Below are 27735 nucleotides of genomic sequence, written 5' to 3' on the forward strand. Positions count from 1 at the left end.
TGTTAAGTTCTATGAAGGGAAAAACCCTTCACTATATAGTCCCTAGTGGAGCGGTATTGGATGGAGTAGAGAAAAAGCCTTTGAGTTGACAACTTTGTGGAGACCTGAGAGAATGAGCATTCTAAGCAGCAGTAATAGCAAGTGCAAAGGTCCTGAGGTGGGAGGGAACTGGATGGGGTGGAAACACAGGAAGAGCAAGTGTGGCTGAAGCTCAGTGAGGCAGAGAGTGGTTTAAGATGAGCCTGAAAAACTTAGCAGGAGCAGACTATGGGATAACCCGTAGGCCCCCAAAAGAGTTTGAATTTTACTCCACATACAATAAAATGTTCACTTTAAAAGAAATCTCCTGGCTCCTGCGGGGAGACAACGTACAATTAAATTCAAGATTTGACTGACCTCAAGGTCTTTGTCTGTCCTCAACCCTTCATGGCAGGCTCCATTTGGTCCCCAGGAGCCCTCTTAGTAACTGTGGACCCTGTATCAGTGATGTCCAACAGAACTGTCCACAAAGATGGAAATGTTCCATACCTGTGCTCTCCAATGCCATAGCTATCATGTGCAAGTGGCTCTTGAGCACGTGAAATACAGTTATTGTGACTGAGGAACTGGATTTTTTATTTCATTCCATTTAAATTAGCATATTTAAATTTATAGAGTCACATGTGGCCAAGGCTATTGTACTGACAGCACGACGCAACACCGAGCACTAGACGCCTGAGAATTTCTACTCTGAAGACTGAAACCAGGGCCTTCCTCAAATGGGAGAGTAAGAGGGTATGTTGATCCCTAAACGCTAACCCCGCCTGTGGGTTTGTTCAGCTCGTCCAGATGGAGAGGCCTGGGGGCATTCTGAGGTTCCTGTTGTCCCTGGGGAGGCACGTGCATGCGGTTAGGCAGCGCCCCACGCGCGTCCTCAGGGGAAGCCCCGCACTGCGAACGAAGGTTTCGGGACCGCTCTCTCTGGAACCCACCAGCCTCGCGCTCTCACGGCCGCCGGCGCGGTGCAGCCATTGGCAGGAGGGGAACAACGCACTGCAGCGTCTCGCCCCGCCTGCCCCGCAGCGGGGCCGCATAGACATCAGCTCCGGGAGCAGCGCAGGTGGGCTGGGGCAGGAGGGGACCGAGGCAAGCCACCGAGCGGGCGTGGAGGTTCGGGGACCCTTCGGCGCGCAGTCGCCTCTTTCTCGCGGGGATGGGGCGGGGGTGACGCGGGCTGTCGCCTGCACAGACTCTGCTTCCTGGCTTGCTTTCGCTTTGCCCCGCGCTTGGCGAGGCCTGCGCACCGCAAGCGAGCGGAGAGAGCCGCGCAGGTGGCCGCCGAGGAAGGGCGGGGGCTGGCGCCTTTAACCGTTGGGAACCCCCTCTCCTCTCCTGGGGACGCGTCCCCGGCTCAGGCTCGGCGTCCTGCGGCGCACGTGGGGCCTGGCCGGCCGGAAGGCGCCCCTGACCTTGGTTTCCCCCCGGTGCCAGGTCTGAGCCAGGACCATGGGCGCTGCGCTGGGCACGAGCGCGCGGCTGGTTCTGCGGCCGGGCCTGGCCTGCGGCGCCGTCCCGCGCTGGGCGCCCTCCGCGCCCGCCCGAGGCTGCCACTCCAAGCCCGGCCCAGCGCGCTCTGTGCCCCTGAAGAAGCGCGGATACGATGTCACCAGGAACCCGCATCTCAACAAGGTAACGTCCGGGAGGCGAGCCGCGATCCCGGGGCAGGCGGGGAGGGGCGCCCCGCCTCCTGGGCCTGGGGAGGATCCTCCCACGCGCCCTTCCAGCGTTTTTCCATTTTTGCCTTGCAGAGGCTTGGGGTAACTCGGTTTGGCTTTTTTTTTTTAATCCCTCTTCTGCGTGGAAAGAGGTGAGCAGTAATGGGGGAGCCTAATTTCTTGGAAAGAACAATATAGACTGAATTAAGGTCCTTGTGGCCGGTCCGACCTCGGGTCGGATCTCCCCTTGATGCTTACCACTTCTCTTGATCTCGAGCAGTTCCTTTCAGCTGTCAGTCCAAGTTTCCTTATTTGTAAAACAGAGACAGTTGTCTCAGGAGTGTTGTGAGATTTTAAGAGAAAATGGAGGTAAGAGTTCTTAGCACCGTGCCTGACACCCAGAGAGAACAAATGTCTCCTGTGGTTATAATTATTATTCTAAGAAAAAAGATTAATTTGAGAGCAGGGACAAGAAAGTCTAGAATTGTAGAACGTTTAGACCTTGAAGGGGCATCATAAATCCTAATTCCAACCTCTCCTTTTAAAGATGAGAAAATAAGACAAAGGGAACTTGTCCAAGGTCACCAGCTAGTTAGTTCTGGCAGCTCTGCCACTGGAATCCAGATATGGATCTCCGGCGCTTCCGTCCAGTTCAGCCCACTGCTGACTCAGTGCGCCGGTCCGCACACATTTGTTTCCAGGAGTTGAGTTTAGTATCATTAGTTCAGAGGACTGAGCTGAGAAAGATAGAATGATGTTAAAACCCAGGAAGCAAGAGGTCTGAATTTTGAGGCCTGTCTTCCTACACCTCCTCAAATTGACTTGGGCATCTCATTTAATTTCTCTAAGGTTCAGCTTTCTCCTGCCTATGAGAGACCCACCGTTCCTGCCTCATTTGGTTATTGTGACAATCAAATGAATTACTGAATTTAAAATCCTATTTTAAATTCTATAAAGTCCTTGATAAATAAGTACTACAAAATAAAACTTTAATAATTTTTTGGACTCGGGATAATGAAATTCAAGTGAGGAAATATGTGTGGAAAAGGTGTTTTTGAGAAATTAGAACAATTATATAGATGCTAAGTACTGTGATTATTTCCTGAAGAAGTAATAGAAGCTAAGAAAAGTTTCTTTCAACCTCTATATATCGTACTCCCCCCTGCACCCCCCCCCCCCGCAAAGAGACCCTAAATCCTTTGCATATGACTACTTTGGGATATTTAAAGTGTTTTATGAATTTGAATTACTTGGTAGCAGGTGTTAGAAAACTCATCTCAAAACTAGCTTGAGCAAACAAAAGGCTCCTTTAACTAAAGTTATCTAGAGGAAGGCTTATAGGCAAGGCTTGATCCAGCAGTCCAGATGGCATCCTTAAGGATGCGGGTTCTCTCTGGCTCTCTGCTCTATTTCTGCAGTGTCAGCTTCATCCTAAGGCTGCATCCAGGGGAATCTTTCACCTCGATGCTACCCCAGTCCTCCATCTCCTGTTCTCACACCACACCATTCAGGGATAAAGACACTTTCTGCTGGTAGCTCCTGTGGAAAAGAAAAGACACTTTCTCTGAAACCTCAGAAAAAGAATCCCTCTGTCTCATTGATTCCAGTTGGATTCTCTTCTCCTCCCCAAACCAGTCACCATAACTTAAACCAGTCAGGGCCCACCGCTGGAGCTAAAAATAGGGTCTAAGGTGGGGCCACTCATACCAACTGGTTTAGAATAAGGGATGTGGTTCCCCCACAGTAAATCTGTGTTCTGTCCTCAGAAGAAGGAGGGCCAGATGCTGGAAAGCGAAACAATAAATTCCCACTACAGACTTGAACTGTTCTGACAATAACTGCCTTAGATGTACTGGCACCTTACGAATCAGCACTTACTGCTTTGTGAATAGTTAAAAAAATAAACGAAGGGCTCGAATGTCTTTTGTTTTAGTCCTAGGCTTAGGGCTCCCTAAAAGCACTCTTGCCCCTATGCCTTGTCCCTTGATGTAAATTTTTTCCTCCTAGATTTGTCTGTAAATCTAGGGGACCTGACCTTTCCATGACGTTCATATTATTTTGTGTATCCCTGTAGGCAGTAGATGCCGACCTGGGCTAAGGAGGGTATCTCGGGTGATGCTGAGAAGGCCTGTGGGCATCCCCCACTCACCCTGGGGTGGGAGGGGAAGCACTGGAGGAGCAGCACTGCCGGGGAGCTGCTGCAGATGCCCTGTCCTTCCCCCCGGGAGTGCCACCTATTGCTGTCCCGTTGACCTCCAGCGATCAGATCAGAAAGTCTCCAGGGAAGGCGTGAAGCTTGGCATTTTCCGTCAGCCAGATGGGGAGACTTACTGAATTAAACAGAACAACTGAGATTATCACTGAGAGAAAAAAAGAGAAGGGCAGCTTTGAAAGGGAAGCTGTGTTTAGTGGGGGAGTCTGTGGGTGGAACTTTTTTTTTTCCTGCGAGACTTGTGAGCTCCTCCAGCGCAGGGACTGAGTTTCATGCATTTGTGGCCGACCCAGGATAGTTCCTGAAGGATCTAGCAAGGACATGAACGTGAAAATTAACCTTACATTCTAGGAATGTGTTCACTAGATTGGCGTCCCACTTTTGACAGATCAGGAGAGGCATTTAAGTTGAAGCTTGAAGGCAGAGGGTGTCAGGAGGTGGGATTCTCCGAGAGAAGAGCTGCTGAACAGGCCAAGCATCGTGCTGCTGTGCAGTCACTGGGGCGGGTCCCAGCTCTGTCATACGCTTGCTGTGTGATCTGTGATGAATCCCATGAGCATCTCCAGATACCATGTCACACCACAGCTGTGAGGATTGTGGGAGATAGCCCCTGTGAAACATTTTGGAAACTGCAAGGTGCTAAATATTAGATGATTATGTTGACAGTTCCTAGAATTGGGATCAGAAGGGCCCTAAGAGATGATCTAGTTGGAAATTGTTCAGACCACAGGTCACAAACTGTGGGACAGCAAATTAGCTTAGTGGGTCTAACTGGCATTTTTATTTTAAAGAAATGGATTAGAGTACAATAAAAAAATAACAAATGCATTAAAATTAATAAAGATAAGCATTGTATCAGGTCACCTTGGGGAATGCTGCTTTTCACTGTGGATTGTAGCAAAAAAGTGTATTTGAAAACCAACGTTCTCATCCAACATCTCATTTTTAGATAAAGAGACGGGCCGAGGTCAAGCAATTCCACAGAGATTGTCCTTGGTTGCAGAAGTGGGCAGAAGCAGCCTGCCTCCTGATTTTCATTTCACTGAATAGTGATGACAGTTCCCATTCACATCTGCTTTGGCGGGTTTAGACATATTCCTGATGATAACAGAATTGGAACTAGGTGATTCCAGGAGTCTAGATTTTCTGAATGATGCAAATTCTCTAGTATATCAACTTCTATTTCCTTTTCTACTAATATTCTGCCTTTCTTTTAAAATTTACATTATGACCTCTTCTATTGTTCATGTAGATTTTGGCAATGAAGTAAATCTTTGATTACATATTACAAGATATCAGCCATATTTTACTCACATGAAGAGGAAACTATGAACACCATTTTATAGTGGTGTCTTCATAGGCAGGTATTATCCCCATTCTAGCAATGTCGCAAGGGGCCCATCAAAATGTTTCTGGCCTCAGCTTTCCTGTAGCCTCTTTTGGGGAGGGCTATCCTACCCCCCGTCCCCAAACTAGGTTTGAGTCCCCTCCCACTTGTCGTATCACTCTGTGTTTGTTTCTTCTGGGCACTGAGCACTCTGTCACAATGGCTGGGCCTTGAGCACCTTGAGGACAGAGACTCTGTCTTGTCACATGACACTTGCTTTGTGTGACTTGAGATGCTCAATAAATATTTGCTCTTTAAATGATCTCGATCAAGTCATGATCCCTTCCCCCTCAACTCTATTGATCTTAATGTTACTTCTTTACAGTGAGCCTAATGTTCTCATTGCCGAGAGAAGTGCCTACAAATGGTCCATTTGGAGGAAATACACCTACTTGACCCAAATCTTCCCAGACTTCAGGGCATTTCATTGCAAGGGGGGTGTATAATTTCCCAGAATGCGTCAGCCTCCCCCTTTGACCCACATGCGAGTGATGATTTTGCTGTAAACGTCCACCTGCTTCTCTGCACTTTTTTGATCTCTTGAGTTTGATAGTGAGGGAAAGAATGAGTGGAAAGGGTGCTTAGTTGGATCACTGTTATTATGGACCAGTGCATTTCATGCACAGGCCCTTAGCAACTGCAAGGCAGTGCAGGTGACCGCCTTCCCGCGTGGACTTGATGTGTTTAGATCAGTGAATGTGTAAAAGCTTGGTGGCCAGCACTGCAGGGTTGGCTGCACAGCTGAGGCTACACAGGTTTCAGCTCAATCCCTTCCATATTCAGGGGTGATTTATTAGACTCCCACACAGCTAGGATTTGCCTTTGATTAAAGGATATGTTTTTGTTCAGTGCCAGCTTAGAGCTTGATCTTGCCTCCTTTTGGTGGGGGGAGTCTGTCATTACACACCTGACTCACCGATCAGTCAAGAGATGATAGAAGTTTGTTGGTGATGTTATTTTCTGCCTCAAAGACAGATAACATAATATGTCTTCCTGAGACCTCTGTTTCAGATGTGACGTTGAATTGGTCCTGGATTGAAAGAGATGCAATGGATTATTAAGTAAATACTCATTCCATATGCATCACTTCGCTCTAGACAAGCTTCTTGTGCAGTGACTCGGTATTAAAACTCAAATACTGCTTAGATATTTTAAGAACAAACGAGCCAAGGCAGGTTGGAATTAAATCCTTCCCTGTTCAATACTGTCCTAGCTTCGTGGAATTAATAAGCATTTGATGGTAGGGCTTTGTGCTTGGAACAGCTGAAAGAACTCGCGTTAGTTGGCTAAATGTTAGGCAACTGTAACAAAATGAATCCCAAATACAGAGGCTCAAAAAGATAGAAGCATATTTTTCTCTCATGAACAAGACTGAGTGGCCAATCACAGGTTGATATGTGGCTCGATTTTGTTACTCTGCCATCGCCAGTGTGCATCTTACATTTCGTGGTCCAAGACGGCTGCCCAAGCCTCTGCTGTCAGTTCCATACAGAAGCCAGTGGGAAGGCGAAATGCCTTTTAAGAGCACAATTTGGACGTTGCTAATGTTACTTCCACTCGCATCCAGTTGGCTAGAACTTGGTCATCTGCCACACCTACCTGCAAGAAACCTGGCAAATGGGGGCTGGCCCCGTGGCCAAGTGGTTAAGTTCGTGCACTCCGCTGCAGGCGGCCCAGTGTTTCGTTGGTTCGAATCCTGGGCGCGGACATGGCACTGCTCATCAAACCACGCTGAGGCAGCGTCCCACATACCACAACTAGAAGAACCCACAATGAAGAATATACAACTATGTACCGGGGGCTTTGGGGAGAAAAAGGAAAAAATAAAATCTTTAAAAAAAAAAAAAAAAAGAAACCTGGCAAATGTAATCTTTAGCAGGGCACCCATGTATTCAGCTAAAAATTCTACACTTTAAAGAGAGAGTGGATATTGGGGAAACTGCCACGAAATGTTTATCTGAAATTTTTATTTTTTATTATCTGTTTTACTGCAACCTTTAAAATCCATCAGTTTCTCTATATCCCCACTACCACCAGCCTTGTTTAGTCCTTTATCATCTCATGTTTAGATTATGCAAGTCTCTTAACTGGTCTCCCAACTTCCAGTCTTGTTTCTTTCAATCCACTCCTCTGTGTCTGTTAACCACACCTTTAGGCTAAAACCTTGCACACATCCTTAACCACTCTTTTTCTTTCAGACCCCATATCTGATCCACCAGATAATCCTATTACTCTATCTTCACAGTAGATCTGGAATCCAGCCTCTACTCACTGTGGGTCCTATCCTGACCCCCACCACCAACGTTTCTCTGAGGGATGGCTGTAGCAGCCTCCCAGCTTGTTTCCTTGCTTTCATCAGTGCCCCTCTTGTTTATTGTCCACACAACACTCAGAGTGCTCCTTTTAAAACCAAGTTTGATCATGTCACTCTTCTGCCCAACCCTGCCACGTCCAATTCCTTACAATAATGCCTTGCCTGATTTCACCCTCTCTGACCTCATGTCTTGCTGCTCCTCAGCCTTACTCCCTGCCCAAACCCTGCCCAAACCATACTGGCCTCTTTGCTGTTCCTCAAACACTCTAAGCATGCTTCTATGTAGAGTCTTTGCACTGGCTGTTCCCCCTTCCTCAAACGCTTGTCCCCTAAAGAACCACATGGTCAACACCCTCACCTTCATTGAGGCTTCTCACTTTCACATTGAGACCTACTCTGACCATCCCACATGAAGTTGTATATGGTCCTTTCAACTCTCTTGATCCCCCTTAACATGGTCTACTTTTCCCCCATAGTATTTGATACTTCCTAATGTATATTTAATTTTCTTACTTATGTCTTGTTTATTGTTTGTATTTCCCCACTGCATTGTAAGCTCCATATAAGCAGGGATTTTTGTCTGTTTGTTCGTTGACGTATCTGGGGTACTTAGAACAGCGCCTGGATCATAGCTGGTGCTCAATAAACAGTTATTGGATGAGTGGATCATTCAGAGAGACATCTGCTGAAGCATCTTCCTCTCATCTCTTCCCTTCCATCTCCCCTTCCACTAAAGCCCCCTTCTTTCACCCTGGTGCCTCTCCTTCCCTAGTAACCCCCTCTGTGGGGTTTACCTGTCCAAGATCACCTCTATCTGGAGTGTGGATAAACTCCCGTCAGCCCTTTGTGTGCCCAGAGTCCAACTTATAGTGAAGTCTGGAGGAGCACAACACAGAGGTGTTCACTCTTTATTTCCAGTTTTACCAGCATCAACCCAGCCCTGCGGAAGAAAGAGGCCCTATTTAGGCCCGGAACCAGAGATGGATGGGGATGTTCTTGAGGCCCACAGAAAAAAAGAGGGGAGATGTCTAGGGCGTGGACCAGAGGTAGGAAACCCCAGCTTCTGTCAGCATCTCCAATTTCCTAGAACTCCCACTCTCTACTTTGCATCCTCGGAGCCCCCCTCCCTGTTCTGAACCCCCCGATTCCCTGTGCTGCAGCAGCCCTACTGAAGACAAGTGAAAGCATGTTATGGACTGAGTGCCCCCCCATTCATATGTTGAAGCCGTAACTCTTAATGTGATGGTATTTGGAGATGGAGCTTGTGGGAGGTAATTAGATTATGAAGGTAGAGCCCACATGATGGGATTAATGCCCTTATACAAGAGATAGGAGAGAACCCACTCTCTCTCCCTGCCATGGAAAATACAGTGAGAAAATGGCCATCTACAAGCCAGGAAGATGGTCCTCAACAGGAGCAGAATCAGCCAGCACCTTGATCTTGGACTTCCAGCCTCCAGAACCGTTGTTTAAGCCCCCCAGTCTATGGTGTTTGTTATGGCAACCCAAGTGGACTAAGACACTGTGCTGGGAACCCCCTCATCTCTTAGGGGTCAGAAAATGGAGGAAGTATGGGATGAGATGCCAGAAGCATAGGAGGGAGATTTGCTACTCCTGGTACCCAAAGTTGATGCTCAGAAACTGTTTTCTCATAAACATGTTGTCATAAATAGTTGAATTATTCTCCAAAGAAAGTATATTATGTGTTAGATTAGCATTTGTGTGATCATCGTGAAGATTTCAGAAATGTTGGCTTATGTTTATGAATGCTTAATTCAAAATGCAGAATGCTAAGTGGAATCTCTATCCATTTGTGTTACTGTAAAAAGATGCAACTCTGTAAAAAGACTTGGAAGTAAATGTGAAAATGATTGTGTTAGGGCAGTGGAATTATGAGAGATTTGTTTTCCTCTTTATATAGTTTTCTTTAATGTTCCCTTGTCTTTTCAATTTTACGTTACAGTTTCTGTTAGGAATTGAGTTTCTAGAGCCAAGGAAATAACATTCAGACCAATGTTTGCAAGTTGAAAGATCTGTAACACAGGGGTGGCGTTCTTATCCTGTGGAAATCTCTCTAATACAGTCTTTTCTTTTTTAAAGATTGGCACCTGAGCTAACGACTATTGCCAATCTTCTTTTTTTTTTTTTTTCTGCCTTTTCTCTAGTATGTAGTTGTATATTTTTTAGTTCTGGGTCCTTCTAGTTGTGGTATGTGGGACGTTGCCTCAACGGGCCTGAGGAGCGGTGTCATGTCCGTGGCCGGGATCCGAACCGGCGAAACCCCGGGCTGCCAAAGTGGAGCGCACGAACTTAACCAGTTGGCCATGGGGCCAGCCCCTCTCTAATATAGTCTTGTTTCAAGGTTTGCCTGCGTATAAATTGTTATCTTCTAGAGGCAATATGTTTAGATACACGTAAGAAAATGTTAACATGGGAAGCTGCCGCCTCTTCCAAAAACAGTTGTAAACAGCAATATTTAGATTATGTAAAGCAGCCCTGATGGCAAATCCCATACAGAAATACATGTGGTCTGGCTCAGTCTTGGGCCAACTGGCATCAAAACCAATCTAACCCTGGCCTCTCTATATAGAGTTTCTATGGACGTTTTTTTAGGCTCCTCTCCAATCTCTGTGTGTCCGGTTTCTCTTGGTCCTCTTGGGCCTTTGTAGGCTCTGGGGGTTATGGCTGTATTTTACTTTGCCTTTTTGTCATGTCTACCAAAGGTTTCTTTTATCATCTACCCTCTTCTCTCTAAATGCCAGTCTTACAGTGAGGGGGAAGAAAGGCCTTTTGATTCACGTGGCCATGGCAGAGCGGTCACTAATGTGCAGCACTTTTGTCTGCAAAGACGTGGATTATAGTCAGCTTCCAGACCTTCACTTTGATGTGTAGAAAGTGCATTGGGAAATCCTTTGGGGTGGGGTTCGACTGCCTCTCTGACACAGAGCACAAAAGATGCTCTATGATTGTGCGAAGAAAATCTGAGGGATATCCTACGATTAGGGGTGCCAGCGAGGTCAGCGGTTAAAAGCGTGCATTCATTCTGTACCCAAATGATTGCCTGGCAGCCTGGTTAAAGCACAGTTCCTACCAAAGGGACACGGTAGAGACTGAAATGTACTCAGTCGTTTGAGGAAGGGGATTTTTGATGGAAAGATCATCAGCTTTTGAGGAACTTGAATAAGAGACAATCAAAGCCACACTTGCTTTTAAAGGTGGTATTGAAAGCTAGAGGGACTATAGGGGATAGAGTTGAATGATTAGGAACTTGAGAATCTTATTTTTTTAAAGCATTTTGTCTGGATTCTGTATTGTTTAGTAGCAATCTCCATGAAGCCCAGAGCATGATTGGTTCTGAGACATACTCACCTGTGGTGTGGAACTCTGGGGAAGGCAGACTCTGCTAGTTCCTGTGTTTTGTTTCACTTTGCTCTTTCAGAAAACAGAAGTGGGGAGCCGCTTATGTACAAGGTGGCATCCCTTCTGAGTTATTGAGCGGTCCAGTGGCTACCCCAATAGGAGAAAGGCAGCCACTTCCCCTCACGACTAAAGTGGAGCTGGACCAGCACTCACAGTAGACAGTCTCTGTTCCCTCTTTCTCTCTCTGAAGGAGGTGTTGAGGATTCCAACCCAGATTCCATTATGCTGAATTTCCTTCAATAGTGGAATGCCTTATGGAGGGAATTCAAGTAATAATTATAGGAGCCAGCATTTTTTAGGATATACTGTTTGCCAGGAGTTGTTCTAAGCAGTTTCTAAATACTAACTCATTAATGCAATACCACAGCCTTTTGAAGTACACTGTTATATTTCAAGTGAGAAAACTGAGGCGCAGGGAGGTTAGCTAACTTGCCCAAAGTCACACAGCTCGTAGTGGCACAGCTGGTCTTGGACCCGGGCCCCACCTGGTTTAAGGGCCCACATCCTCACCCTCTATGCTGGACTGCCACTTCCAGTGTGCAGGGAGCCTCTCGCTGGAGACTTAGGCCTTGCCAGGTAGTAATGGGGGGCATTCCCTGCTCTGGCCCTTGGACTGGCTGTTATCACACCTACTGGCTCTGTTGGCATCAGAATCTGGGAGTTGGAAGGAACTTTAAAGATCACTGCATGCCTTTCATCACCCTTTAACTATGCGTAATTCTTCTAAGAGTCATTTGTTTACTTATTACATTTATTCAATAGGCATTTTCCTATTATATTTTAGACAATGGAAACCCAATGGTAAGTACAACACTTCTTTTGCCCTGGGGGAGCTTACGGTGTAGGAGGACTGGAGGTTGATAAGCAGGGAGTTTCCATTCAATAGGTCAGCGTCATGAGAGGAGCAGAGGGCCAAGTGCTATAGGAGCATGGGAGAGGGCTGCAAAAACACCCCTATGGCAGTGTCGTCAGAGCTGACACGGGTGGAAGAGGAGGAGCTGGCAGATGGAGATAGTGGAGGAAAAGCTGTCTAGGTCAATCATGAGAGAGAATTGCATTCTCCCTGAGAATAGCCATGTTTTGTGGTTGAATGTGCAGAAATTGAGCAATAGACCTATACCTCATAAGGGTCCCCATTTTCAGAGAACTAAATAACATTGTAAAATCTCTAATTCTACAAATTGTTAATGACGTATCTCCAGGACTTTGGCATGATCTTTGATTTTGTTCTTTTACTTGGTTTTCTGTTGCACAACTGCAGGGGCACCATTCACATTGGGTTCACTTATCAAAATCTTCAGCGTAGTTCAGGGCTCAATTCTGTAGGTTCACCTCTGCCACACTGACGTCCTTGATAATGCCACATGGAAGGGACTTGTTCATCCTCTGCCCTCCTTTGACATTGAGCTTGTGCAGTCATGGCTCTTTTCCACCTTTGGTCCCAGGATATGTTTATAGTGTGTATGTCTGTCTCCATCTTGATGTCGTCTTCAGAGCCAGGACTCCATCTTAGGCATTGAATGGCCAGCACAGTGCCTTCTTCATAGTATACCCTCCATAAAAATTAATTAACTGAATCACTTTTGCATTCCTTCCTGGACAGATCAGAAACTGCTATGGTGAAGACTGGTAATACACAATCTCATCTGCTGTCTCTCCTAAAAAGATGGTGACAATATAAATTATATTTAGATGTCTTCATTGGGGCTTGGAGAATTTTGAAAGCCAAGAGAAATCTTTTATTATGCTCATGTAGATTTCAAGGATCAGTTTCTTAAAGAATTTTCTGCCTTAATGTTGTGCCAGGTGCACTTCATCTAAAGAGCAGCACCTTTATGATGAGATTATATATTCTCATCCTTGAGGCTGCTTTAAAGATGTTAGGTTTCGACCTACTGTGACTGTCAACAAGCTAAAGGATTTTGGAGGTGAGGAAAGTAGTTAGCTAGAATCGATTGTGTGTAAAACCTCTCCAAGACCCCCAGGGGCACAGCCCAGTGACCAGGTGTTAGACGGCAGAGCACATTGGCCATGAGCTAGGGATTTGGGGTCAGAAAAGTCCAAAGTTCCAATTCCAGCTCTGCCATTCACTACAAGAGGGATCTTGGGAAGGCCACTTCATTTCTCTAAGCCTCAGTGTCCTCATCTGTGAATGGGGATGATAATAAAATACACCTACTTCACAGGGTGCTATAATGATTAAATGAAATAATGTAAAGCACCTTGTAAGTGCTCAATTAACTCTCCATTAATCCCATCTTTAAAGGTTCTGCTCCATTCCTAACACAGTGTGAAGCCTTGTATGGGCTGTAGAAGAAGTCACAGACATGGTAGGGTTTAGACCTGCTCCCCATCCCTTAGAACATCCATTCTGGAAGGAGGGAGAAAGATGGAGAGATCCAGACTCATTCTCCGTGGGTGTGGATCCGTCTGATTTGGGCAGAGCTTGATAAGAGAGGAGTAAGTTGGGCAAGAGCAGATTGAGTGGAGACATCAGTGATAATTTCTCTGTGCTTAGTGGAGCTTAAGCTGGATGATCTAGATGTTTTTCCAAAAGAAACTTAAGTAAAAATGCCTCTAGCAACGGAAAACTCAAGTGCCATTTGAAGAGCTGGTACTGCTGGAAGTTCAGGCTGGTGTTGAAGGGAGTGGCCGCCGTCATACCCTGCAGGAATCTCAAGATTTTGTTCCAACTTTTTGGCACATTCTAACCAAGGTTTTTAAAACTAATGCTGAAAAACAAATCCAAGTTTAGCTCAATCTGTTTATCTATTGATCGTCTCTCTATCTACCCACCCATCTATCCATTCATCCATCTTCTATCTATCTATCTATCTATCTATCTGCCATCACTACAACACTGTTTGTCTCGTGACATGATGATAGCAAAACAGCAAGACAAGAGAAGGTCTGTTATGGTAGTTTAGCATAAAAGTTAAAATGTTGCTTCAAACCTGGCTACATAGGGCATAGCTGGGCTCACTTCACCCAGCAGGGAGTTTAACATAGTCCTACAGTTTCCATATACTCTGCCATGGATAATTAACAAATATTTGCATATGCATATTTTTAATAAGCATCTCTCCTCCGTTAGAACTCAGGGTGAGCACTCCCCAAGTGACTGTTAAGAGGTCATCTTGTCCAGCCCTTTGTCTGTGAGCAGATAATATCCTAACCTATTACCACCAATTTACAGGTAAGGTTTCAGAGGCCTAGAGGGGTGGGGTGTTCTGCCCAGGAAGTGAGTTGTGGAGGGTGACTCCAGCCCTTCTTGGGTGGTGTCCATCTTTTAGAACCACTGCCTTTGAAAAGTAGCACTTTGCCTGCCGTCCTGAAGTAGCGTCTGAGTTAGCCTCAGTTGACTTAAGCAGGGTGCTTTTGAGTCACTCCAAAGAAAGGCAGAAAAGATGCTATAATATTAAACATTGTCACATGTTGCAAAACTAAACATCTGCTGACACAGCTCCTGCTGTCACTTCATGTGGGTCCGTTTATGATGAATGGACATGCTCCTGACTCCCACCTTCGTCTTGGGTTTTCTGTTTTTCTCTGCAGTAACATGATCTTGAAGACAGCCCACAAACCATTTGACAGAAAGCTCAGCCCTCATGTCATACTCTCCCTTTTTATCTCTTTTATTTTTGGTCTCTTCTAGCCCATAATTATTTGTTTTGACTGGTGAAATCACTTCAGGTCACAGGACAGTGAATAACAATGCAGTTGCCACCTGATAAGGCAGGAGTTGAGATACATAGTTTGGAGAAAAACCTATTAATAGCCATTTTGAAAATCAGGCTTTGATATCTACCCGTCAGAGCTGAAAGATTTCTGCTGTTTTCACACTCCAAGAGCTGCCAGCAGTTTCTGCTCATGACTAAGGAGCCTCGGAAGCTGTCTGGCCATGCCTGTGGGTGATGATGCATGGGTGCTGGTGGGGCGGCTGGCCAGGTGGTGCTGGGAGGGAGGGCCCATAGAGCAGAAAGACAGCCCTGCCTCAGTAACCAGCCTCGCCTGCCGGGCTGCCGGGCTGCAGGCCATCCACCCTCAGCTGTTCTTTAGTGAACTGAGCTGTTCGAGGTTCTGTAACCTTTTACCAGTCTACTAGACACAGAGTCAGCTGCCTCCTGTAGGACTCATAATTACTGGAGTAATAGTATTAGAAATAATAATAATAAACACTTATGTAATGCCTACCATTTACGTATATTATTCTCAAGCAGAGAAAAAATTGTGAAGAAGGTGAACTTTGCCTATAACTCTTTTACTTGCTGTTTCCATGGCCTGCTCTTCCTTATAGATTTCCATACAGGATATCCTGAGGGTCTTCATGATATCCCTGGGCTGCCTGGGGCTGCCAACCTAAGTGGACCTTTTTGTCTTACAGAGTCCTACTTCCTGTCCTGGATCTTGTCTCTTCTTTACTTCTTCCCTGCCTCCCAATCCAACCATCCGTCTGTTCATCTATCTGTCCATCTGTCCATCAAATGTTTATTGAGCACCTACTGTCTACCAGGCACTGTTCGGCATGGGGAGTAACATAGTAAATGTGACGGCTGTGATCCGTCTCCTTATTGAGTATATAATCTAGTGAGAAAGACAGTAAGTAAACAAACAAAATTATGAAGATGGTTTTTGGTGGTAGTGAAGAAATAAACAGAGCAGAGTGTGAGAGAATAACAGAGGGTCTACTTCAATGGTAAGGGAAGATGTCTTAAGAGGTGACACTTGGGAAGAGACCTAAAGAAAGTGAAGCCAGCCAGAGGAGAAGCTGGGGTAAGAGTGTTTCAGCAGAGAGAGTAGCACGTGTAGTTTGGAGGCAACAAGCAGCTTGGTAAGGCCGGTTCTGGAAACTGACAACAGGCAGTCCAGTGGGAGTGTGATGAGCAAGGGGAGGAATTGCTAAAATCAGGGTGATATAGGGCTGAGGGGTCAGAGCATGCAGGGCCTTGGGGGGTGTGGGATGTGGCCTGGTTCATCCTTGAAAAACCGGATGCTGTCAAATGGTTCTAAACAAGGAAATGATATTATCTGGTTTGCATTAATGATATAATCTTTGGCTGTGCGTGGAGAACAGATTGGAGGGGGCAAGAATGGAGGCAGGACCAGTGGGAGGCTCCTGTGGCAGTGGGAGCCTGAGAAGGTGGCGGCTGGGAGGTGGGAGATGGCTGGGCAGAGGAGAGAAGTGGTTGGATTGGAAATAGAGTTTGGAAGTAGAATGGACAGGACATGTCTCCTGTGTCTTTCTCCTTCAGGTTCACCAGGACTCAGTTTGTATTTTTCCCTCCAGTGCCACCCACCCTACACACTGTTACCACCACTCTTCATTGTATTTGCTTCCTATCCCTCCTCAGCATACTTCACAATAACAAGGGAAAATAATGTTTATGTTCTACCCTTGGACTTATGAAGTGCTTCCTGATTGACCATCTCATTTGATCCCCACAAAAGCCTTGTAAGGTGGGCATTATGGCCTTTGTTTTACAGCGGGGACACCAGGGCCCAGAGAGCCTAAGTGAGTTGCCCGTGGTCTCCAGAAAAGGGCAGCAATAAGACTCAATCCAGGTTCCCTGAGACCATTCATTGGTTTATTCAGTCAACATTTACTGAGCCACTACTGTGTTCCAGGCACTGTGCTGGTTTCGAAAAATAAAGGGATGAATCAGTCATGGTCCTTGCTTTCAAGGAACTTAGAGTTCAGAGAAAGAGACAGATGTGCAAGCTCATAATGTAATACAATATAGTAGGTTTTATATTATATAAAAGTATGATATTAATAATGTCCAAGTAATTTTTACCTTGGTGGGGAGAAAGAAGGGCAAGAAGTTTTCTTCCAGTGAGTGACCTTTGCTCCTTATATTAAATTACATAAATAATGTGCTGCATAAAGTAATAAAGGAAAATCTGCTCTGACCTCTCTCCTGAGGTGACTACTTATTTTCCTTGGTGTGTCGGTGCTAAGACCTAAAAGAGATATAGGGATTCTCTGGATGAACAGGGTAGGGGGAAAGATGTTTCAAGCACATATAGCAAAACTGTGTGGTATGAGAGGAACTGTGGGTGATTCTGAAGGAGGACAGAGTGTGTGGAGTGATGGGGTCATGCGTGGGTAGGGGTCTGTGGCTGCTTCTTGCCTAGATGAAGAGTTTGACCCTAGTCCTGAAGGTGAGGGGGAACACTGGAAAGTGACTATGGGATTTGACCTATAGACAGATCACTCTGGCCCCAGTGAGGGGACAAGAGCAGAGTCAGGGAGACTAGTTAAGAAGGAATTCAGTTCCCATAAGGGAGATGAGGAGGACCTGATATGGCCGATGGTGAGGTGGACACAGATGTGAGAGGTGGTAAGAAAGCAGAAGACTGTGTCCCTTCCAGAATTCTTTGAGCTCCATAACAGAAGCAATAGGAGTCCAAGATTTATTGTCCCTATTCAAAAAAACCTAATGGAAATCTAATATTTTTCCATCATAAATTTACACAGCTTAACCAGGATATCATATTCCTTTGTATTTGCCTAGAATTAAGCAAAATAATACTGTTAATACTGGCTATCTCATGTCCGTATCAGAAGTTCTGCTTGTCAATTATGTGTGTCTTAAACGTTGGAAAATTATTATAAGTGCAAGATTTTTCAAAATGTGAAATTCCTTAAGGAGTACTTTGGGACTGATAAAAATGTGAGGAGTTATTGACTTGGGCTTTCTTTAGTGTTTCATTGTGAGTATTGGTGTCATTGGCCTTTGTCTAACTGACCGTCCTTGGTCTGGTTCTGTTCGCACAAAGCAGCACCCTGGTTATAATTTTCTCTCTCGAAGTGGAGAGAAGGCACTGACTCACTGAATACATGGTCACGTTAGCAGGTGTTTTTGTCATTATGGGGACTTCGCCCAGCCTCCCATAGAGTAACTGGCATCACTGTCCCCTTTCACGAAGACATGGGTGAGTCTCTGTTTTGAATCTATAGGAGCTGAAGGGACTTCCTCCTTCTTCTGTGTTTTTCCTCAGACCCGTGGAAAAACAGTAAATCCTTACACTGAAAATGGAAAAAATGTTCCTAGTATATTTTCTAGGTGACAATTTCCTCCCTCTGTTCTTTTTTCTTTCCTTCCTCTTTTTTTTTTTTTTTTTTTGAGGAAGATTAGCCCTGAGCTAACATCTGTGCCCATCTTCCTCTACTTTATATGTGGGACACCTACCACAGCATGGCTCGCCAAGTGGTGCCATGTCCGCACCCGGGATCCGAACTGGTGAACCCCGGGCCGCCAAAGCTGAACGATCTTGAGAAGACTTAGGTGGAAGAGAAAAAAGGATTTGAAATTCATGCAATATGAGCCTTTCACAAATTTGACCCTCTGTGGGCAGAGTGTTGTCACTTTCCCCATTGGACTGAATTTTAGCTTGCCTTTCTCTTTGCTGAGTCCTGATTTGTCTTTAGGAACCATGATTCCTGGAGAAGGAAAACAGAAAATCAGAAGCTTGCAGGAATGATTTTTCTTAGCTAATTCAACCTAGTATCAGCCATTTGTCTAGGCAAAAAACTAAAGATTTTTGAAAAGAGGTGATGTTTTATTAGAATCAGCCACAAGAATACCATTGTAAGTCAACTCTTGCTTTTCATATGTTTTTTTGTATCATCTGGGCAAGGTCATCTGTCACATGATATGATTCTAACCATGAAGCTATGGACATCATAGAAAGTCCAATGATGAAAATAAGTTTTCCAGGGTCAAAAATTCTTGGAAAGCTAGTCTTACAGTTCTTGAAATATTATAAAAGATCTTTGGTTTTACACCATGGGTTTCCCAAGTCTTTGAGCTTGTGTAGTGTAACTGTGCGGTTGTCTTTAATTCATCTCCTCTTCAAAAGAGTGAATTCTTATAATGAGGCCCAACTCCGTAAACATTTGATCATATGGTAGCTTCAAAGAAGGAAGGCTGTAAACACATTTGCATCCATTTAGCTGCTGGTTTACAGATCTGAGGGACTCTTCATTTCCTACTTTCCACAGGGGAAGCATTTATTTAGTTGGTTTTGTCTCTGAAGTGTAATTCCCATATCTCACTCAGAGAGGAAATGCTACATTAACATCTTTGGTCAAATAACCTTTTCGGAGGTACTCTTCTTTGTTTTTTGTGTTATAATTCCATTACTGTCTTAAACTGCTTTGTTAATTTTACTTTGCTTTCTTATTTTCCTTACCAAGTGAGTCAGAAAACTTTTCTCCTACTTTCTTCTTTCTTACTTGGTGTCGGATATGGTATTTAGCCTATTAAAGTTACATAGGGTTACTAAAAATTATACTTAATTTAAATATATATTATGCATTCATTCTTTTGAGAATTACTAACACGTGCCTTTCATTGACCCCTGTGAAACAGAGAGCCGGTTATGTGCACTTAACTGGCTCTCCAATTGTTGAACATGATGATGTTAGCCTCTGGGGAGTCAGAAACACCTTCTTTCCCCTTTCTTTCCATCAGGACTAAGTGCTCAAGTCTAGGGGATATGGGGAAAGGGCAACATCCTGGAGATGAGATCCGGGGGATTGGGTTGAGAGGGAGGTATGTATCCTGGAATGTCAGTGGTGGAAAGAGCAAATCAAGGAGAGAAGAAAACCTACATGGGGAGGTGGGCTAGTGGTGGAGGCCACGAATTGGATTGTGTCTCATGTTGGAGAGCAAATTGAAGGTGTAACATGGCAGATAGGAAGAGAAGTGAAGAGAGACAAGAATGAGGATAGAGGTCTGCAGTAGGTGAGGTGGGATGGTCCCAGATCAGAATGAACAACTGCTGGGTGCCCATGCAGCATTACTGCTTTGGTAGGTCTTGATACCTCTTGAAGAGGTAAGGCAGCTCCGTAAGAAAACCAAACCAGGCTGGATGGCTGTGGCCTGCCCAGTTAGTGCAAGAAGTCTGTGGTCCCAGATAGTATCATTTAAGCACATGGTAGTCATGCTAAAGCTGTTGCCCCAAACGTGAGGATCACAGCCACTCACTCACCTCTCCAGACATGCCATTGCCCTGTGCAGCTGCAGCTTGAAGGATGTCAAGGCCCTTGAGGTTCAAGGAAATAAGACATAAAAGCCTTCTAGCTTAGGAAACCCCATACTCTCCTTATTTCCATACTGTGGTAGCCTTTTTAGTGCCAGAAGCTAATATGTTCTGTGGATCTCCACCAAGCCCAGACTCTCCTGTTGCGGGATCCTATGTACTAGGAGATGTCCTTACAAGAGTCTGACCTAAGCACCAAAAGACTGCTATGCAGTGTTTTGTTTTCTCTTCTTCTTGTATCAAGGCCCTCTCAAATGATTGTCATTTTGTAGTGCCCCTTCTTACTAGCAGCACAGTGGTAGAAGCTGGAGCAGAAACCTGTAGGTGGCTCAGGTTTGGCTTTGAGGCCGTTCTGGCCTCACATCCACTCTCTCTGCCCAGTGTTCACATCACTTGCCCAGAGGTGGGTTCTGATTCCCATGAGCTCCGCTCACTCAGTTCTTTCCCACCTCCACCTAACCACACCCTGCCTGGGTCACCCACCAATGCCAAGCATAATTGGAGAACTGTGTCCCAATTATCTTCCCATCTTAGAGACTTTAACCACATGACTCTTAGAGCAAAACTACATTTATAGCTTAATCTGAAAGAACATTCAGGTTTCTTTCACTTTGAAGTTTTCTGCTTTAAGGTGGAGTTTCATTTTTACTCCATTTAGCATTTCAGTTTATGGAAAATAAGATGGAATTTCTGTTCAAGACATTGAAATCAGCATAACTGAGTTTATGAATTATTTTTTCCTCCGAGAAAAAAATAGCTTTGAATCCAGACCCAATAGAAAGCTCAGGTCCAGGATGTAGGACAGTAATCACCACACAAGGGTCCTCTGAGCCCTTTGCATAGAAGTCATCCTTTATATCCTGGATACAGTGCGTAGATGTAGCCCGTGTGCCTGCAGGAATCGGTCACGGCAATGCGTGGGGAGATGTTTATCCTTTGGATAAATATTTGGGTGGGCGGTTTGTGTTTCAAGACACCGAGCACTAATTATAAATAAAACCATTTTGCTGTGGTTTAATAACTTCTTACTCATCCGCTTGTAGGATCTTGTGGAAGCAGATTGTGTACATTAGGAAGATTCAGTTCTCGCATTCCCACCGAGTAAATCTGCTAGAGAAAAAGGCGTTACTTCTCCAGCTCCTTTTTAGACTCAGGCAAGAATGGAAATCTCGTTAGTGAACAAACAAGAACAACAAACTTTTGTGGGCAGCTCCTGAGACAGGAGACCTCAGCCTGATACAGCGAATAGAACACTGGTCAGGGAGAGAGGGGACCTTAGTTATAGGCTGAGCGGCCCTCCTTCTCAGCTGTGGGACCTGGGGCACTGATCCACACTCCTCTCCAAGCTTCTGTTTTTGGGGACTGGAGTTGATGGCTTCTAAGGCTCCTTCCACTCTCACGTTTTCTAGAGATGCGAAGGGGCACTATGAGAGTGACTTCCTCGGGCTTTCCAGCCAGCTGTGGAGGTCCAGTCATTCACATCTCTATAAGGAGATAAGCAGGCAGCGCAATGGAAGGAGCTCAGACTTTGGGGTTCGAGGGACGTGGGTTTGCATCCTGTCCCTGGTGCTCACTAGCTCTGTGATCTTGGGAAGTCTTCTTGATCTTTCTCTCCTGCAGTCTTCTGTCTGTGGAACGAGGATAACAATTTCAACCTCCCAGTGTTGTTTTGAGGGTTAAAAGAGATAATATATATCTAAAGTGCTTGCTTAACCCAGTATCTGACACATAGTAGGCACCCAATAAATGCCAGATAGCTCCCTTACCCTTTACTAACGTTGACATTGTATTAGTAAGAGTTCTAGAAATTTCAAAGAAAATATCATCTACCCTCGCCCTATACTCCTCAAGAGCTTCTGCCTTTTTTCCAGTCAGAGCTTTTATTTTAACAAAGGCACATTAAATACTACTAATTTCTTTTGGTGCATGCTGTGGGTTGTGGTCTTTTAATTTTTTTTCCCATTTGTTTATAAAAATCAATACTAAATGCTCAGTTCCCTTTCCCTTGGTAGCTGTAATTGCTATGTTAATTTAGAGGTCTGATTACAGATGTGAAGGCAGCTGTTGTGCTCGCGCTCTGCACAGCCCTGGGTGTGCCGTGTGTGTGTGTCCAGGCACGCAGCGTTCCCTGTACTTACAGGGTTTGGGAGGAAGTTTCCAGGACCACAACCTCACAGGCAGTATTTAATCACCTCAAACTCGGAGTTTGAGGTTAGCCTGGAAATGAAAGGCCATTTGGGTTTACCACAGTGGAGAAGGAAGGGGATAGAGTATGTCTAAGGTAAGCCCCCCAACACACACCCTGGGGAGGCAGCCAGGCCAGGGGGCTCCTGTGGGAGCAGGAAGCCAGGTGTGCTTCATGCCAAGGTGTTTCAGTAAAGGCACAGCCAGCTGGTTCTGTGTAGGTGTGGGTGCATAATTCAGGATCTCGTCTTTTCTCCTCTGGACGTTTCTGTGGCCTCTGTATTTATTGCCTTATCTCCAGTTTCTCTTTCCCCCAATCCAACTTATACTTCAGCCTTCACCAGATGCAATTTTTAAAATACAGACACCCCTTCTTAAAAAGCTTTCTGTGGCTTCCTCCCACCAGTACTGCAAAGTTCAAACTCCTTAGCACCATGTCCAGGGCCCTTCTCGGAGGCAGTCTCAGTCTAGCCTCCTCACCTCAACTCCCCGCCATGTGCCCTGTGCCACCACACTCGTCACGGTTCTCAAGCACACACCAGGCTCTCTCTCATTCCAGGTCTTTGTGTCTGCAGGTCCCTTGCTCCTTTTAGCTCTGACACCTCCCATGTCACTTCCTCTGGAAATCCTCCCTGAGAGCTCCAGCCCAAATATAGGCTTTTTCCACTGTATCTTCATGTTTGTTCCACTGCCATGGCTCTGATCACACTCTGTGACAAGTTTTGTTGTGTTTTATTTTTATCTTACCCACTGTAAGAGGATCCCCCGCAGACAGTGACTGTTCTGTCAGTTTTTGTAGCCCTGAGAACCTGGCTTGGTGCTTCACACACTTAGCAGTTGCTTCATAATATTTGTTGATTGAATGAGTTCATGAAAACTCACTAAATGTACATGCATAGATGTTAGTTGTGGGTAAAGACCAGCCACTGTTAGTCCTGAAACCCGCTGGGTTCTGGACACAGACACCATTAGTGATTGCTCCTTTTGAACTCCATTGTATAGATCTTTTTTTTTTTCCTTGTGTGAATGCAAGAGCCAAACAGCAAATCCCTGACACACCCTTGTCCAGATCTTTAGCTCCTCCTTTTCTCTGTGGATCAGCACCTGTGACTTCACAGCATCTGAATGTGGATTTTAGACCCCACTCCGCTGCTTACCAGCTGCTGTGTAACTACAAGCAAGGCATTTAAGGAAAAATGGAAACTAACATCTTTAGGGCACCTTGACATACCTTTCTCATTTAACCCCCACAACAGCCTTTGAGGTAGTCATTTATCAATTCATTTTTTTTTAGGATGAAGAAAGAATCTGAGAAGTTAAGTAAGTTGCCCAAGGTCACATACACAGCCAACTGAAAAGCCAGAGAACAAGAGCAGCTGATTGCCAGATTTGTGCTTGTTCTACATGACTGCTTTATCAGCTCTGAATCTCAGTGTCCCCATCTGCAGCTTCACAGGACTGTTGGGGAAGGAAAGAAGGAAGGATGGCTATGCAAGTGCCCTGCAGATTGTCACGTGTCTGGGGCGTGGGGAATGTTGTCAGTTGGCCCTTCACCTGGATGATGTGTCTCCTGAACCCGTGCTGGCTGCATTGGTCACTCACTGCTCAGCCTGCTCTCCAGTCCAGGCCGTGAACTTGATCCCACTTTTATGAGTGTTTACTCTGTGGCAGGCAGCGTCCTTAAAGCACTTCACAGTCATTATCACATTTTATCCTTCGTAAAAAACCCTAAGAGGCAAATACTATAATACCATAATTAGTCCTATTTTACAGATAAGAAAAACTGAGGTGCAGAGAATTTAATAGTCGTCTCTCAGGTTTTACAGGGAATTAAACCCAGAAAGTCTCAGGCAGACATCCCTCACCCTGCCTGCCAACACTCTTAACCACTACGTGGAACTGCCTCCTGTTCCTTCAACCCTCAGAAGCTTCAGGCTTCTGCAAGGGCCTCGGTTTCCCTCCTGTGACCCTGGTGGGCTGGTAAGTGGTCTTCCTCTCCCAGTGCCACCTCTCCCTGACACTGTGGGAACTTTAGCCTCAAGCCTTCTTGGTACATGGGGATTACGTTAAACAAAGCAGCCCCAGAAGAGCCAGGGAGGGAAACAATCAAGTCCAAAGGCCAGTGTTCCAGTCCTGCTCCACCATTTAACCAGCTTATGCTGGTCCCTTAACCTCCGTGAGTCTGTTTTCTTATCTGTAAAATGGGAATAACAACATTGCTGAGCTGTTCTGGGAAATGACACAGCTTCTCTGTAATCTATAGCATCCTTGTCTTAGTCAGCTTCGGTTTCCATGACAAAATACTGTAGACTGGGTGGCTTAAGCAACAGACATTTGCTTTTCACAGTTCTGGAGGCTGGAGATCTGAGACCAGGGCGCCAGCATGACCAGATCTGGTGAGAGCCCTCTTCCTGGTTTGCAGGTGGCCGCCTTCCCGCTGTGTGCTCACATGGCCTTTCCTCTGTTCACATGTGCCTGTCGGGAGAAAGAGCTCTGCGGTCTCTTCCTGTGGTTCTGAGAGCCCTGATCCCAGCATGAAGGCCCTGTCCTCTTGACCTCTTGACGTCATCTTAACCTAATTAAAGGCCCCACCTCGAAATACCATCACATTGGGCATTAGGCCTGCAACATATGACTTTTGGGGGGACGCAAACATTCAGTCCCTAACAGTGCTTAACCTGTAATATTTGTTGTCAAGATGTTAATGAGGAGGAGGAAGGAATCTGTAGGGCCAGTCACCAAGGCCTCCCAGTTTTGGGAGTATATTAAGGTCACCTGCAATGCTCTCATGTCTCAAGTCCATAGGTAGTTCCTAATTTTTTAATAGTGCCTGATGACATCCAGAATGGGGCAGAGATACAATCTCATCCCTCAGGAATTGCCAGGGAGAATTCTAAGTTAGCTTTTCTTGTTCCTTATTGTCAGTCACAGTTTGTTTGTCCTAAGGGAGCAAGCCAAGGATAGTGTTCAAAGGAACCTACCGAAAGGTTCCCAGAGAGAAGACAATGGGCAAACCAGCTGCTATCTCTGCTTTATTCTTTTTTCAGAATAAAAAACAAACACACACAAAACCCAGAACCATTTTCCAACACATGAATATGATCCTCTCTAATCTGAGCCTTCATGCACAGTAGACAGTGCCCCTAGTGTGCGACTAAAATGAGACCAGTCACCCTTTGTTTTTGGGATAATTACCTTTCAGAGGCAGGATCAGTTATTTCAGACCAAAGGCCATAGCGTTGCTAAGAGACAAGTAAGCCCTGGGTCTGATTGCAGCTAAGAAATCTGGGAAGTCTAGCATTTAAGGGTCATGCTGCCGATTGGCTGATGGGATCATCACCATCAGCATGCAGGTTTGTAGCCTCATGGCGGCTCAGGCTGCAGGGGGGTTAAGAGTAAGGAGAGCCAGCCCCAGCATGGGTGAAGGTGACTCGCACGTAGAGGCACGTGCCCCCGGCTCTGGCCCCTGTACTCCTGGTTCATTTGGGGGATTTAAATTCTCCCTCTTCTTCTCCTCCTCCTTTTTCCTCCTCCTTCCCCTCCTCATGCCCAAGATGGCTGTGTTGGAATGGGAGGAGAGGGATGTATTTTGAGTGGGATTTGGGGACTGAGTGAATGGAATGTATTAGGGTCAATAGAGAATAAGTGCGAGAAGGAAATTCTGGCTCCTTTTCATTCCTCCCATCTGGACTCCAAAGGCAAGATGGTGGCAGAGCCAGCACCGTGCTGTGAGCCAGTGGCCCTGCTCTTGTCTCAGCTCTCCCACTGAAGGTAGGCCAGTCATTTAACTGCTCTGAGTTCCATCTAGATGGTGGGCTATGACTTCACAGCACTGCCGTGACAACCCCGTGAGACAGCAAATATGAATGTGGCTTGAAAGCTATAAAGGGCTCTTTGTGTTCACCCTTACGTTAATTATAACATTAACTACTGGTCATAGCACTTTCTGTGTGCCAAGTACTGATCTAACTGTTTTACAGAGATTAACGCTTTTATATCTCATAACTTTTGGAGGTACATACTGTTATTATCCCCATTTTACAGAATTTGGAACTGAGGCACAGAATTAAGTAACTTGGTCAGGATCACACAGCTGGTGGGTAGTGGAGCTGGTATTCAAATTGGAGCACTGTGACTCCAGAGTAGGTGCCCTTAACCACTGTTCTATGAACTGTAGCCCCAGTCTTACAAGGAGAAGGCTACGTGGGTCCTGGCAGAGCAGATAGTGCCTCACTCCCATCCGCCCTATTCCTTGGCTTCCCTTTGTCCAGTGGCCTCAGTCTTCTCCAGTGGGAGCCACCCAGCTTCTCTGAAGTCCATCTTGTCTGCTGCATCACTGGGATGTGCTCCACCTCCAAGATTCTAAATTGTCTCAAAATGATATACACCTCCTCCCTGCCTTTTCCCCTAGACGCTGATGGTTGGCACCTCTGTCCTATTGACTTCTTCTGTCCCTTGTGTGCCACCCCCCGCCACCCACATGTCTCCTGTCCTGAAGTCCTGTTGATTCTTCCTTCCCAGTGTATCTCTCACTTTTGGATTTTTGGTGCCACTGTCCAGTCCAGGTCTTGTTGTGTGTTGCCTGACTGTCACAGCGGCCTCCTCACTCCTTGCTGCTCTGCTCCTGCTTCAATTGGCCACATATCCTGCCCCAAGACAGCTTCCGAAGGCTTTGCTCTGTCATGCACCGTCACATTTGGAAAGATTCAGCTGCCCATTTCCTGACAGATAAAACGCAACCTCCTTTCATTTAAGGTCTCCTATGATCAGACCTCTCTAGCCTGGCTCCCCTCATTACTTCTCTTCACACCTATTGTGACCCAGGAAAACACAATTCCTCACTCTTCTTAAAAGTGCCTTGACTTTCCTACCCTGTTGCCTTTGCTCAGGTGATTCCACCTCCTGAAAGGACCTCCCCGGACCACCCCCCATTCTCATTTGTGCCTGGGAAACCCTAAGGCCCATGGTAGATACTTCTTATGAAACCCTTCATAATGCCTCTGGTGGACATGCCCTCTTCCTCCTCTGGGCCCCTCTAGCACTGTTCTCTGTTCCCCTCTCCCTGGGGAAGAGCATACATTTGGGTTTCAGGTCGACCTGGATTTGTATCCCAGATACGTGTACAAATAACTTCCTTTCCCGCGCTCCCACCTCCCATTGTAGTGAAGTCTCAATGTCCTGTCTGGTCCCCTTTTATTTCATTTCTTCTCCATGCTTTTATTTTCTTGTTATTTTAATGTAGACAGTGGAACATGGCATTTAACAACAGGGGCCCTGGAACCAGCATTATGTGGTTTCAAATTCTGGTTTGGCCTCCCCTAACCATGTGACTTTAGGCCAAAGGTCTAAGCATGTGGTGCTCAGTTTCCTAATCTATAAAATGGGGTTATGAATAGTTCCCCTCCTCTGGTTGTTATGAGAATGAAATGTGTTAGTACCACGAAGCTCTCAGAACAGTGCCTGGCACATGGTAAGT

The 27735-nt window shown here is 45.7% G+C and overlaps 1 protein-coding gene across 6 annotated transcripts in view; it reads left to right on the forward strand.

The window, feature by feature from the left end:
• The first annotated feature begins 652 nt into the window (after positions 1–652).
• The window catches only part of ME3 (malic enzyme 3), a 179629-nt gene continuing 152546 nt past the window's right edge, over positions 653–27735 (forward strand). The window contains exons 1-2 of one of the 6 annotated variants that reach the window (XM_008540396.2): positions 653–1099; positions 1471–1668. In XM_008540396.2, coding sequence (XP_008538618.2) covers positions 1486–1668 — 183 coding nt within the window. In that variant the 5' untranslated portion in view covers positions 653–1099; positions 1471–1485. Of the gene's footprint in view, positions 1150–1470; positions 1669–27735 lie in introns of all 6 variants that reach the window. The other 5 variants (XM_008540405.2, XM_070625620.1, XM_070625617.1 and 2 more) reach the window with 5 other exon arrangements.

This window comes from Equus przewalskii, chromosome 6 (assembly GCF_037783145.1).
Source record: "Equus przewalskii isolate Varuska chromosome 6, EquPr2, whole genome shotgun sequence".
Classification (NCBI taxonomy): Eukaryota; Metazoa; Chordata; class Mammalia; order Perissodactyla; family Equidae; genus Equus; species Equus przewalskii.